Source organism: Aythya marila (genome assembly GCF_965140915.1).
Source record: "Aythya marila genome assembly, chromosome: 24".
NCBI lineage: Eukaryota > Metazoa > Chordata > Aves > Anseriformes > Anatidae > Aythya > Aythya marila.
Window position 1 is genome coordinate 2,514,055 of NC_139065.1, and position 14,332 is coordinate 2,528,386.

At 48.7% G+C, this 14,332-nt stretch overlaps 1 protein-coding gene across 1 annotated transcript in view; it reads left to right on the plus strand.

Moving 5' to 3' along the window:
* The window catches only part of LGR6 (leucine rich repeat containing G protein-coupled receptor 6), a gene marked incomplete at both ends in the record, with an annotated part of 124,323 nt that overhangs the window by 100,550 nt on the left and 9,441 nt on the right, over positions 1-14,332 (plus strand). The window contains 7 exons of the mRNA XM_082778741.1: positions 3,881-3,949; positions 5,413-5,484; positions 6,329-6,400; positions 6,565-6,633; positions 7,623-7,694; positions 10,538-10,603; positions 12,808-12,879. Coding sequence (XP_082634867.1) covers positions 3,881-3,949; positions 5,413-5,484; positions 6,329-6,400; positions 6,565-6,633; positions 7,623-7,694; positions 10,538-10,603; positions 12,808-12,879 — 492 coding nt within the window. The remainder of the gene's footprint in view (positions 1-3,880; positions 3,950-5,412; positions 5,485-6,328; positions 6,401-6,564; positions 6,634-7,622; positions 7,695-10,537; positions 10,604-12,807; positions 12,880-14,332) is intronic.

A 14,332-nucleotide genomic window follows, 5' to 3' on the forward strand; every position in this document is an offset into this window, starting at 1 on the left:
GAGGGAGCTCATCGCCCCGAAAACCAGGAAGCACCGGCAGGAGCGAGCACGGGCACATTGTCTCTCCTAAACAGGCTGGGGTTGCTGGCAGCCAGGATGAAGTGGCATGACTACACCTGGTTGCATTTCCACTTTCCGACAAGCCCAGCAGATGCCAGAAGTTAGCGACAGCTTTTTTACCCAGAGGGAGCTGCTTAACACAATGCTCTTTGTATCTGTCAAACGCAGGGGGAGGGAGGCCTGGGGATGCTGCCAGGGCTGGGAAAAGGTGTGTGTTCACTCAGGAAGAATTGGTCCTGTACGTACTTGCACACACACCATGGTGCAAACAAAATGTTCATCTGCTGATGAAAGAACAGCCTGCCTGGAAGAGACACGGGCTGGAAAGGAAATGCATTTCTAGAGAAAGACAGGAGCAAATATTACAGCATGCTGAATTATTCCTTGTAAATAATATTGGTTACAGATCTAACTCTTTTTCTGTTAGTGAATCACAGGTGATCCAAGCTTCATCTTTGTTGGGCAATACTTTCCATCTGTTGGGTGCTCACAGGCACATCGGGTATCGCTGGGGAGAAACTCAACCCTGGGCCCTGGCATGGAGCTTCTCAAGAGCATCAGTGATGCTGCAGAGGTGGGCTGAGGGTCACCTAGGGACAGAGCTCGTGCTGCCTCCTCCCTGGGGTCAGTCCCTTGGCATCACCCAGGCCTGTCCCAGAGCCCCAGTTTGTGTTACAGAAAGTTGGGCAAACGGTGCGGGCACACACCCAGCCTTAAGTGACCTCTGCAGCTTCCTGCTCTGCTGTGAAACCTCCCTGTAACCTTGGAAAGTCCCTCTAGGGTGAGACTTTTAAAGGTATTAAGCATCTTATACACAGATAGAGATTTGAGACTGTCAGTCAGTTTAGGCTGCTAATGTCCTCTGATTTCTTTCAGTGCAGTGATGTGAATGTTAATGGGCTTTGACTGATGCTTTCAAAACGCCCAGCAGTGTCCTGTCTGCACTTCCAATCACTCACTCTCTTTTTAAACCCATTCCTGTCCCTCTCTGAGCTTTGGCTGAGGCTTTTTGCAAAAGCCTTGTCCTGCCTGCCCCGGCACAACAGCATGCAGACAAGGCAAGGCACAGACATGAGAGTGATGGACACCTGGCAGGTACAGCAGAGAGCTACTGGCTCAGAGCAGCCAAGCAGCAGACAACGAGTTGTGTGCATCTTGCAAACAGTGAGGTCTACGAGCAGCCATGTGTTAGGCTATTCTTAGACAGATCGTTTTAGACTCAAGCAGAGGAAACTGGGGAAAAAAAAAACACTGATCCACTGGGACCCAGATGAAAACTGAGTGTGCCAGAGCAAGCTCTTTAGGAGGTGTGGACCTCTCATACCTAATAGAGGGGATGAGGCTTGAGGAGGGGACGCCTCGCTCCTGGTTTGCTCCTGGGCCCTGGGGACATAGCTCTGCGTGTGCTGGGGCTCTGCCATCACATTGCAGGTTGGACAGGGCTGGGAGGTCTTGTCTGTCACCCTCTCCTGCTGACTGCAATTATTAGACTATTTGAACCTTTTCCAGCGCCTTCCATTTGAGGCTTAGGTCCTACAGAATCCTGGGTCATTTGCTCAAACCCACACGTGCAGAGCAGGCAGCCAGACTCCCTCTGGCCGGAGGAGAGAAAAGCTCTTGGTGTGCTGTAACAGGACCTGCCTGGGCTGCAGAAGGAATCCAGCAACAAGATCTGATGTGGACCTTTTCAGGGCTGCATAGAATAAAACCCACTCAGGCCAATCTCACGTGCTAGGGAATATTTGTCAGGGAATGACAAGACAGGAAATAAAACCAGAAAAAAAAAATATATGAAGTAAGTGCTATCAGCCTGGAGTCCTGGAAGGCACAAAGGAAGACCAATTTGGAGAGACTAACTGGGATGATTTACTGTGTAAATACCTACCGGGCAAAGCCGAGACGGTGCCGTAGAGTAATTCGCATGCACGGATGCGGGCAAAGGAGAAGACCATGTAAGAGAGAGGGGGGCCAAGAGAGATCATAATGTAATTACCATGCCTGGGCCCAGAGGTTGAGAATTACAAGGTAATTGGGCAGCAACTCATTGCTGTGTAAATGTATGGTTATTTCTGTTCTGCAAACCACAATCCAGGTTACATGGTAATTACTTTGAGGTCCATTAAGTGTAATTATACAGTAATCTCCAGGAGCCAGTAATTACCCTCACGTTCCAAAGTATCTACCACTTAAAACTCGGGGAGTTTCATGCAAGGAGGAAGCAAGTCACATGGCTTTCAGGCTTCAGTGTCCCGGTCTGTGGGATAACCAGAAGAGTCAAATGGTCCCATTTCAGCTGGACCTGTCTCTCCATCAGGCCAGCTAGAGGAGGAACATTTCACATCTAAAGCTCTGCTGGCCTCCCCAGGCTCCCTCTAGTCAACAACAGGATCGGTGCCTCCAGAGGCCTGATCCTCCCCAGCTGCTAGTGGTGCCCTGAAGCTCAAATGAATAATTTCCTGCAGGTGCTAGCCCATTACTGATGTTCCTCAGGTCTCAGGCCTGGGGCCAGTTTTGTTTCACATGTTATCAGTGAGGATGAGGGGATCACTGAACCTCAGGAGGCTTTAACAACCCCCCGTTGGGTGGGACTGCTGGGGGACAGCAGGGCTCTGTGGGTGGACCTGGCCAGGCTGGGCTTCTGGGCCATGTCCAGCCATGTGGTGTTCAACAAGGGCAAGTACAGGGCCTGTGCTTGGGGCACACCAACCCCACACACAGGGAAGGGTGCCTGGAAAGCTGCCCAGCAGAAAAGGCCCTGGGGTAGCTGACCACAAGCTAGTGTTGGGCCCAAGGGCCCAAGAAGGCCACGGGTTTCCTGGCCCTCGTCAGACCTGGGCAAGTGTCTGAACCTCACCTCCAATATTGCCCTCAGTTTGGGGTCTCTCACTACATTAAGTCATTGAGTGTGTGTAGAGAAAAGCAGCGAAGCTGTGAAAGGACTGGAAAACAAGTGATAGCATGCGAGGCAAGAGCCTCAGGTGGCATCAGAGAAGATTAGCCTGGACATCGGGAAGAATTTCTTCGTGCAGAGTTTGTTCAGGCGTTGGAATGGGCTGCGAGGGAGGTGGTGGAGTCCTGGAGGTATTTAAGATATGTGTGAACATGGCACTGAGTGACATGGGTTAGTGATGGGACTTGGTAGGTCAGGTTGGTGTTTGGACTTGGTGATCTGGAAGGACTTTTCCATTCTAAATGATTCTGTGATTCTTTGATTCTGGTTGCCAAACTCTGCACTTGTCATTGTGACCAAGTATATCAAACATATTTTTTATTTAATTTGTTATATAGCACCCAGAATTGTCAATACCTCTTCCACATCACTTCCACCTTTGGCTCATGGTTTCCAATGTGGGGTTCTGCACCCAGAGAAAGCCCTTTTGTGGAGCTGTGCTAAAGCTGTTCTTTTGTCTTCTTCCTAACATCCCATTTTGACCTGGAAAGGCAGGAAAAATTATTCATGGCCACAGTGTGTGGGGGTGAGACCCTGGGAGAGGGGAACAGGGCACTCTGGAGATGTGAAGCAGAGGCATTTGTCCAGCTCTGAGCACTGAGAGACTTGGGGGGAAGGAATCCAGTTGGCAGCAGCCCGCCAGCAGCCACGGCTTGGGCTGGCTCTCGCCTGACAGAGCTCCTAGCAGAGCACAGTCCTGCAGCAGGAATGCGTGAGAGTTGGTTTCCAGGCGGTGGCTGGATCAGCGCAGTAGGAAAAACCTGTCTCCCATGCTTAACGACCAAGTTTCCATGCCTTCAAAGCACAGATACACTCAGCTGAGTTCCTACAGCAACATTAATGAATGTTTTTCCCTTCTCTGTCTTTCAGGGATCTAAACTACAACGAGCTGTTGGAATTCCCTGGGGCTATTAGGACGCTGGGCCGACTGCAGGAGCTGTAAGATTTTCTATTTATTCCTTTTCAAAAGCATTCCCTGATGGAGAGTGACCAGTAAAGGGTTGCCTGTACTCTGACTTGGGGAGAGCACTCAGTCCAAGCCTTTCTTTTATCTTACCCAGCCATGCACATAAAAGCAGATTATCCCTTTGATTTTCATCAGCTCTAATCACCTCCCCATCACCCTCAGCACCATGGCTGGCAGAGGTGAGCAGGAAATCCCCCCACCTAGCTTGGAGCAGGTTCCTCCAACAGCTCTTCATTCCCCTTTAGTGTCTGATGGGCTCAAAGTCCCCAGACCGGGGCCATAACCATGGAGTTAACTGCGTTATTGTGAGGCCATGGCTTCTGCATGCCCTGTGCCACCTCCTCTGACATGCCTAAATGGTTTGATCTCTCTTAGGGCAAGATTATAACAAGGAATGCCAAGAATTTATGACCACTGTAGTGGCTAGCTCTCTCTTCTCTAACTGGTCAGCCCGGGAGACACTAAAAATGGGAAAACACCCCAGTTAACAAAAAAGTAGAAGACCCAACGGAGGGTCACACCTAGCTGACGTGGATCTGCAGTTTCTGTGGACCCTAAGAAATGTCAAACTGGTGACAGGCTGGAGTGGCACAAAAATAGCTGCTTTGGTGCTTCTTGAAGAGAAAATCTGACACTTTTTTTTCATTTACTGGAATAATTTCTTGTCAAGGAGATTTCTCAGGCCACATATCATAATTACTCTGATATTCAAAATGAGAATAATATCCTTAATCCACTTTGGGATGGATTTTGAAATTCACATCACTAAATAAATAATCACTTCAAAGAGATGTCCAAGTAATAGCTAGAGCAGGTTCTTCTGGGATGAAACAACCTCAGCATCACCCAGAGTCTGGTCTTGTTGCTGGGCACAGCATCCCATGGCTGCCATTCGCTGGCTTTTGTTGTAGGAGAGATCAGGCTGTGGTCACAGAGCTCTCTTCTGATGCAAAAGTTTGCTGGTAGCCATTTCCTTAAGCTTAGCCAAAAATATCACAGCTTGATCTACAAATTCCTTAAAATCATGAGGGCCAATAGTTCATAGTAGGCTGCACTCTGGCTAACAGCTGTTGAGCTGTAAGGAAGAGACCATCGATAAAAATTGGAATTCCTGGATGGTATAAAAAAAGTGTATTTTGTACATTTGTTTCCTGTCCTGTTTCCTAGCCTGTAAAACCCTAAGTCCCTGTATTCCTGCTGTGTTAAGTAAAGTGACTTACAGATCACCAGACTACACAGAATAAATACAGCAGAATGAGGCCTTTGTCCTGCCAAAGAACAGACCTTGTTCACTTGCTGGGACAGGACAGAGCCTACATATCTTATTTTATGTGCGTTTTTTAAAGACTCTCTGCTTTTAAAATTGTTGAGGAAAAAATGGCATCTCCAAGCCTTTCTAATGCATTAATATTAAGATGTTTGTTTCTCCCAACAGTGGTTTTCATAACAACAACATCAAAGCTATTCCAGAGAATGCGTTTGTTGGGAATCCCCTCCTCCAAACAATGTAAGAAAATTAAACAGTGTTTCCTAAATCCTTATGTTCCCTGGAAAGAAGCACTTCCTGATGTCTTTGGTTGGGATTTCTGATGGTTTTCAACTGACCACAATTTGACATTTGTTGTATATAGGCTAATGTAAGCTGAATTCAGCTCCTTCTGAGCTCTGCTTCAGCTTTTCTGCCACAGGTTCTCCTTTACCCTCAGCTGAATTCTGCAGCAGTTAACAAGGCTGATAGCAGTGAAGGAAGGGTAAATGGGAAATGCACAGAAACCGTGCAGATAACAGGATTTTCTAAGCCCTGGTTGACATCTGCCTGTACATTTTCCTCACATTCAGGACTCATGTCCCCACTGGGTCTGCCTATCTGAAGTCTCTCACAGTCAGTTGGGAGAAAGTGCTTCTTCTAGGAGGTGATACAACTCCTAAAACTGGATGGATCCTACCAGAGTTCATTTCTCTCCACTGACTGTGACAGGTAGAAAAGATGCTGGTGCTGTGCATATGTAAGATCAGAGGAGGTGTCATTAAGTGCAAGGTGTTTCCCAGCAGGATCACAGCACTACAGACAGATTGAAGGAGGGCTTTGCATCTTTGTAGCCTGCCTCGTTCAGCAGAACCCTGAGGGACCCTTCCAGAGCAGCAGGATTTGAGACCTCAGATAACCGATGTTCAGCCAAAACAGGCTGGTGGGATAGCCTGGGGATATCTGGAAAAGAAGGGTTCCTCAAAGGATGGCCATAGCAATTTCTGCACAGCTTACTGCTAGTTGCTCCAAGGCTCTTGATCTGTAATAGCATCTTCTCCCGCACACACAGCAGAATCTAACAAGTTACTCATTTCCTTTGCAGCCATTTCTATGACAATCCCATCCAGTTTGTTGGACAGTCTGCTTTCCAGTACTTGCCAAAGCTACACACTCTGTAAGTTCATCAAACACATCCTCAAAGAGGTAACGCACTCCTCTGGGTGCAAGGAAGCAGATTTGCCACCATGACATTTGGGAGCAGTTGGGTCTGGGACCTCGGGCGGCTGCACTTGCTTCTGGGCCCTCTGCCCAACTCACTTCACCCTCATTTCTCTGCAGGTCACTCAACGGTGCAACGGACATCAAAGAATTCCCAGACCTTAAAGGCACCACCAGCCTAGAAGTTTTGTGAGTGGCAAATCTCTCCCTTTTACCCTGCTATTTGTGCTCTTCCCTCTTCAAGGCGGTCCAGGCTGTTTCAGTGAGGACAACTTTTGCAGTGCTCTGCCTCTCCCTGGTCACTCACCTCTCTGCTTCGTTTCACCCCTGTGGCTCCTGAAAGCAGCTTTCTTCTCCGTGAGTTGCTCTCTCGGTACTGTTGAGCATTCTCTGATCTTTTTCTTTTTTATTTATTTATTTATTATTTTCTTCCTTTCCTTCTGTGTCTGTGAAGGAATGAGCCTTTGGGTGCAGTGCTTCAGCATGGTCTGTTGAGATCCAGTGCCTCGCTGCCCATCCCGGGACCAGCACTGGCAGTGCTGTGCAGGGATGGAAATATCTGCTGTGTTTGCCACACATCTGCTGCCTGGGCTGAAGGCTTCCGCAGCTAGTCTGGCCCCATCCTCACACCCCCAGACCCAGGAGATCAGGCACCTGGGGGACATGCTGTCTCCAGCCACCCGTGGTTCTCCTCTGCAGGGCACTGGTCCACGAGCTGTGCTCAAACTTGGAGCACTGCTGAGCACTTGGGCCCAGGAGTGTGCCCTGCCTGGCCATGCCTTGCTGCAAGGAGCCAGGGACATGCCATACATCCCCCATGCGCAGGTTTCTGAGGCAGTTGTGGCTCCAGGCAGATCACCAGTCTGGACAATGGGAAACTGGGACAGCAGAGTGTGCCTCGGAGGTCACAGCCACCTACCCTGGGCATGGCCAAGGACACCAGTGAATTCAGTACCCAGAAGTGTCCCAGAATTTCTTTCAGGCACATTCACCTTTACCAGGTCCAGCAGCAGTGCCCATTTTCCAAGTCAGTTCTTGTTTCTCTCCGGGTATTTCATTATCTCATTGATGTTGTCTCTCCTGCCACCATGTGGGGCTGGGAGCTGGGCTTGCGGGTAGCAGAGTCTGTGCTCTGGCCCTCACCAACACCGTTTCTTCTCTTTCCTCCGCTCCTCTAGGACTTTGACCCGGGCAGGCATCCATTTACTCCCCAGAGGGATGTGCCAGCAGCTGCCCAGCCTCCGAGTCCTGTGAGTAACATAAGTTTCTCTGTCCTGTCTTGTCTTCAGAAAAGCACTGTCAGAACCCAGGCTTTCTCCTTGTCCAGCGCAGGGGGACTAGCTATAGAAGATCATCCCATGGTTCTTGTTCCTGTTACCTTTCCCATGGTGAAAACACCACCTTCTTGGATACTACCTTGACTTCTACATGTTCTTGAACCTGTTTGCCTTGTCCATCCCAGTATAGCCCCAGTGTGATGCTCTGGATGGCTGTAAGCAATAATGCACAGCCACATTTGTCTCCTGCTTGCTCTGCACCAGTAGGAACTGTCTGCCCTATGCAGAGGATAGAGAAGGTGCAACGGGCACCGGGTAAGAAGAGCAGCAGCACTTCAGCTATACAAATCACAAAAAACAGGGTTAAGTCACATTTCAGACAATGTCTTCCTGCCACTGTGGCTCCAGCAAGTGCCATCATCTTCACACCCCAGCAGAGAACACACCTGACCAGGTGGAGACCTGCAGGGCCTCCTGGCCCCAGCTGTGGTCCTTCACACAATGCAGCAGTGGCAGATTGGGGTTTTTCTCTCAGTCTCCACATTGCTTTGGCCCTATCTGCTCAGCAAGGCACTGAAGGATGCTGAGTGGGAGAAGGTGCTTTTTTCTTAAGCTGGCACATGATGAAATCAGCTCCTCACTGACTCCTACATCTTCTCAGGAAGCACACCCCTCATTCCTGAGGTCCCCAACCTTTTCTTCAGTCAAAGACATCCTCAGGAAGTGAGTCATGAGCCAGATTTATACAAGTTTGGAGCCTTAGGGCAAGAAGGAGGCTTGCCTCTCATCAGTCTTTATACAAGCAAGCTGAAAATGAAAACAAGTTTGTTCCAGGAAAGCAACAGGAGTGAATTCCTGATCACAGAAGTTGGAAACAAGAAAAAAAAGCATAAAAATAAAAGGATACAATTTGTAACTTAGCAGATCACAGCATTTTGGCTCCAGCTGTCCCTGTAGGGAAGATCTCTCAGCTTTAGACATCTGGACCAATTCAATGGACATCTTGCCACCAAAGGGTAGCCTTTGGAATGGCCCAGGCTGTAGGGTCCCATGTGCTCAGTTTATGTTTGCAAGTTATCAGCCTGTAAACCTTCACAGCAGAGCCTGTACTTCATGTCTGCCCCTCCTTGTGAGCAAGCTTTTTTGGGGGGACACCCCACCTTGCTCCTTCTTCCTCTTTCCCAGTTAATTCTACTGACATTAATTGCAATGCTTTCAGAGTTTGGAGAGAGGGCATATGGGCCAATGTTTGTGCGTGTTTACATCTCTCCTGCCTTTGAAATGTGTTGTCCTTCTGTCCCTTCAGAGCTAGTGGTTGTTCCTGCTGCTTTCCCCCATTTTAAATGCCCCTTGGCGGTTCGTCAGGTTAACATTACAACCGTGGCACATCTGAACAGAGACGATATCTTTAATGCCGTGTTTCTGCCGCCCCCCTGCTGCTCACCTCATGCTGCAGATTGTCTGCAGAGATCTTGCACAGTGGCTGTGGGACCCATCCTATGAGAACCAGTGAGAAGTGGTTGATGCTGCAGCTCTTTCTCTGCACTTGGGGACAGTCTCCAAAGCCAAACACCAAAATTTGGGTTGGTTTTTCCCTTCCTTCTCCTTCCCACCACAGAACACTTGTAGGGAGGGGGCTGGCAAAATAATAATAACAATAAAACAACAATAATTTAAATGTTTTAGTAGTAAAATATTGGCAGAAATAGGGAGAGTTGGAAGAAAGGCCAGATACAAATCTTTCCCCTGGGACACCTTTCCCTTGAGCAGCAATCCAGGCCCTGGCACTGAGGAAAAGAGATGATTTTAAGTGTTACCCCTCGCTCAGCCCATTTTGGTTTTAATAAATTCATATCAAAGCTGTGCCAGGATAGTTTTTCCTCTGCCTACCAAGTCACTCTGCCTTGGACATCCCACAGGGCCATGCAGGAGCAGGAACAGGAGTTTGCTGGGAATCATTTTCAAGTGGCAGCACTTGAACAAACAGGGGCCAAGGATGCTCAGAGTCAGTAACATCCTGTACGGACATTGCCTGTACCATGGTCCTTTCCTTCTCCCTGGGGAGATGCAGGGAAAGGCCAAATGGAGTGATAGGCAGGCAGCTTTGCTGTGCCAGGAAGGAGGCAAGGCAGCTGTCTGGCTGCTCGGCTGGCCAAAACCTCCCCAGGCTCTGAAAGCACATCTGCAGCTTTTGTGCGCTCACCCATCCACAGCAGCAGGATGGGAGCTCTGGCACAGGAAAGCACGGCTGTGCACAGCAGAAGTTGGCAGGGATGCATTTCACGGTTGACTTGGAGCTGGGGAGGAGCATGGCCTTGAGGAAAAACCCACCCCCAGCTGTAGAAGCAGCTCCTACGGTCTGCAGCTTGTGCTGGAGGGAGCTGGGCTGGGGCTGGGTGAGTGGGTGAGCCATAGCACAATGCTTGCAGAGCACAAAGATGCTCGGAGCCAGTGTCAGGTGTGTGCAGAGTGCAGATCTCCTCACCCGGGGGTCCTGTTCTCTTAGCTGTGCTCAGTATAAGTCATAGAATCATAAGAAAGAATTATAGAAGCATCAAATCATAGGATCATAGGATGGTTGGGTTGGAAGGGACCTTAAAGATTATCCAGTCCACCCCCCTGCCAGAAGCAGGGACATGTTTTACGAGGTCAGGCTGCCCAAAGCCCCATCCAACCTGGCTTTGAACACTTCTAAGGATGGGAAGGCATCATCCCTCCCACTCCGGCAATACTTGCTTACCAAGAGAGGGCTCAAGGGCACTCTCTTTTGATTTATTTATTTTCCTAACATTTCCATGCTGATTTCTTCCCTGCAGAGAGCTGTCGCACAACAAAATCGAAGAGCTGCCCAGTTTCCACCGGTGTCAGCGGCTGGAGGAGCTGTGAGTAGAGACCTTGCTTGCACCGTGCTCTGGGGCAAAGGGGTCACCCCTGGAGGGAGAGGCAGCCCCCGAACACAAAATCCGGCCATCATCCAGCACTGGGAGGGCTGAGCACTGTAACTTGCTGTTGGCACTGCAAATGGGACAGAGCTCCATGCATTGCCCTTGTGCAAATATAGAATAAAAATACATTACGTGTGCATAGGAGCTTAATTCACTTGAGGTTTTTCAGAGGTCTCAGACACGGCAAGCAGAAGTAGGATGTGACAGCACTGACATTTTGCTTTGCTAATTCAAGTTCCAGACATGAGCTAATCAAGAATGGGATTTATCCCATTCCATGCCATACCATAAACAGCTGCTTCAAGGAGTGGGCCCATACCATAGGTGCAAAGTGGCTCTCACCCACACTGCTTAGGGCTTGCCACTTCGTGGAGGAGAGTGATGCTTTGTTTATGAATAGCACTTGATCTGGGTCTCCTCTGGGCCCTGGGACGCACCCCCGTTGCTCCAAGACACAGTTATTCATGCTCAGTTTAAAGTGTCTAGAGACCTGAACCTAGAAACCCTGCAAACACAACTAACAGAAGTTCTTGCCCTTTTTGAGGAAGTATATATATATATATCAGGAATATATATATATATTGAGGAAATATACATATATATATATATATATATCAAAATAACAGACTCCATGCTTTTACAGAATTCTGCAATCTGAAAGAATTGATGTGTGGGAGCAGCATCCCCACAAAAATACCACGAGAGGCTGTCCCTGCTCCCTGCAACACTGCAGCCTGCACACCCAGAGCAGTTCATCCAGCCTTTGCAAAGCCAGGCATTTGGGCGCTGTGAAATCACAGGAAAACTGGAGTCACACAGCCTTTGCTGCCTCTTTGGGAGCTCTGAGGACAGAGCCAGATCTGGAAGTATTTTTATTTATAAAAATGGAACATGTTTTAAAAAATAAAAGAAGTATCCAAATAGTGACAAACTTCCAGAATTCCAAACCTGTAATTTTACACATGGTACCTAAATTTCTTCTTACAGTATCTCATAATATGCCAAATTCAGTCTTAACATCAATATAAAAGCATAATAAATCCCTCTTTCAGTCTACTGAAGTCAGACAGAGTGTGTTTTAAATCACATTTTCTTACAGAATAAGAATTTGAACCCTTAAGCCCATTGTTATCATCTGTAAGACCCACTCCCACGTGATACCAGCATTTCTGCTGGGAAATAAGCTGAAAATAAGTCTGGTGGTGCAGCCTGGTATGCAAACACCCTGTGTGTGCCAGTCGCTCTGCTGTAGCTGCCAACGTGCAGGTTTTTACCTGCAACACGCAGGTGGTCCCTTGCAGCTAAATATCCTTGAATTATTTTTCACTGACTTGCCCCAATACTCCTGCTTCCCTCTCCCACTCAGTGCCCCTCTACCTGAGACCCCCAAATTTGTGCAGAGCTCCCTAAGCCCTCTCATTTGAAACCCTAACTAGAAGGATGAGCAATGCCTTTTTGGCTACATGGGACACTGAGAAACCACCAGTAGATTAGATGCAAGAGCCTCAAGCTGCTGCCTCTGAAACGTGAGTACGTGACCAAGCACCAGCTAAATCATTACAGCCATTGCTTATAGTTCCTTGTGAGCAAGTCTGAGATGATTCAAGACCATTTCTGAGTCTGAAAGGCAGGCTAGCTACCCAACAAATGCCCTGGGTAGAGTAAGAAGCAGTGGCTGTTGCCCCTTGCAGAAGGTCACATTTCTGCAGGTCAGGGAAATCACAATTTTGAGGAACTTAGAAAAAAAAATGTTCACCTTCCTGAAGGTGACACAGGGTTGTGTTTGCTGACTTGTTGGCTCCAAGCCATCCTCTTTGGCTCTGGAGGAGGCAGGCACGGGGTGGAGCAGAGCAGGGAACCAGTGCAGCTTTGGAGATAAAGGGGAACCGTTAACCAGTGCACATCAAATGCCACTATGGCCTCAAAAGAAGAGGTTGCCTGGGCCCTGGAGCTGCCCATGGGAGAGAATGGCGTTGAGCTGCTTTGTTCCTGCTCTTTACCCCTTGAAATAAGAGCAGATTTTCCAGACACAAATGACTTCTACTGTGATAGTTTGCTTCTGCTGCAGAGGGACAAAGATCCCCATGAAGTATGAACGCTACCTTCAGCTATTTTCTCAGACCAGTTTCTGTTTTTTTCAGTGGCCTCCAGCACAACAGGATCCACGAAATCAGAGCAGACACCTTTGTGCAGCTGATGGCCCTGCGCTCCATGTAAGTACCACCAGCTGTGGCTGGCAGTGGGGATGACCGGGCTTTTTGCTTGGGGAAGGGGAACTGTGAGCACTGAGCCAGGCTGATGTGGAGTTTCCCAGCCCCACTCCGTCTCTGTTCTGAGGCTTCACGTTCTGCCTGAAGCTGTCCAGTCCCTCCTCTACTTCCAGTCCCTTCCAGAACAGAGGCAGCCGTGCTTAGGGCTCAAGCCATCTCCCTGGCTTCACTTCTGCATGCAGACACCCCTGTGAATGAACTCCTTGCACGTCAGGCTTACTGCCCACACATACAGAAACTCCACACCACATGCGCTACCACACGCTGCAACTCAAGTATTACATACTCCTAAATGCCCTTAGAGACATTGATTCATGGCAGGGATTTACCCCGGTGTGCATGAGCTCTAGCAGCCTTTTCCCTACGCAGCCTAGTCCTGGGCCATGCAGGAACACTCCTGGGCCTCACATCAATGCAGAGCATCTCATTTGAGTAGGAATTGTCTCCATAAAACTCAAAGAACATGTTAGTTGTACTAAGTGCACACAAGCATGCAGATACCATACGCACATAGTGACCTTGCAATAGACAGCTCACTTCTTAAGTGCTTGGCACCTTTCAGAAGCTAGTAAAGCTTTGTAGGGTGTGATTCTCTCTGAGATGTATGGAAAGAGCCCTTCAAGTGCAGATGGTCTTTATTTACTGTTCTGCTAGGCAATGAACTGAATCGCATAGAAGCTTTTTCCCACAGTGCAGCAATTTGAGTGTCATTTAATAGGCCACCGTTCCCAGAGATCCGTGTGTGTCATGGGACCACAACTGCACAGGAACATTCACGTACTACATGTAACACCACGGGCAGCACACAAATGCAAGCATGCTGCTGTCACAGGACAGTCACACAACACACAACTGAGCATGTGAGTTCTAGCAGTTGTCTCTGGGTGCCTGTAGGAAAGGTTCATCTTACCCAGCTTCAGCCTTCTGCGGTGTGACACACACACCTGGGCTGGCACCCTGGCTCCCTTCTGCATGGGAGAGATGTAGAAAGATGTGGCAGGTTGCTCAGGTAGTCAGCCTTAGAGGGAGAAGAAATGGTTCCTGACATCCTGATTCCTGTCTGCTTATGACAGAGGGAGGTGAAACCTCTAGGTGAGATGGAAACAGAGGGTATGAGGTTATTGAGGTGCTTCAGTGAATCCTCTCCATACCCGTCCAACTGCACGTGACAGGCAACATGATCAGATGGCCTTGGTTCATCTTCCACACAGCTCCTGAACTTATTTGTCCTTGTCTGGGTGCCCAGCAGCGTGATCACTTCAGAGATGCTCTGGCACTAAGGGCAGACCAAGAAACCTGCTTACTCTGTTAGAAACTACCCAGATACAGACTCAAACATTTGCCTCCAGGGAGCTGCAATGAGACAGAACTCGCTGCCAACCAAGGGACTACAGAT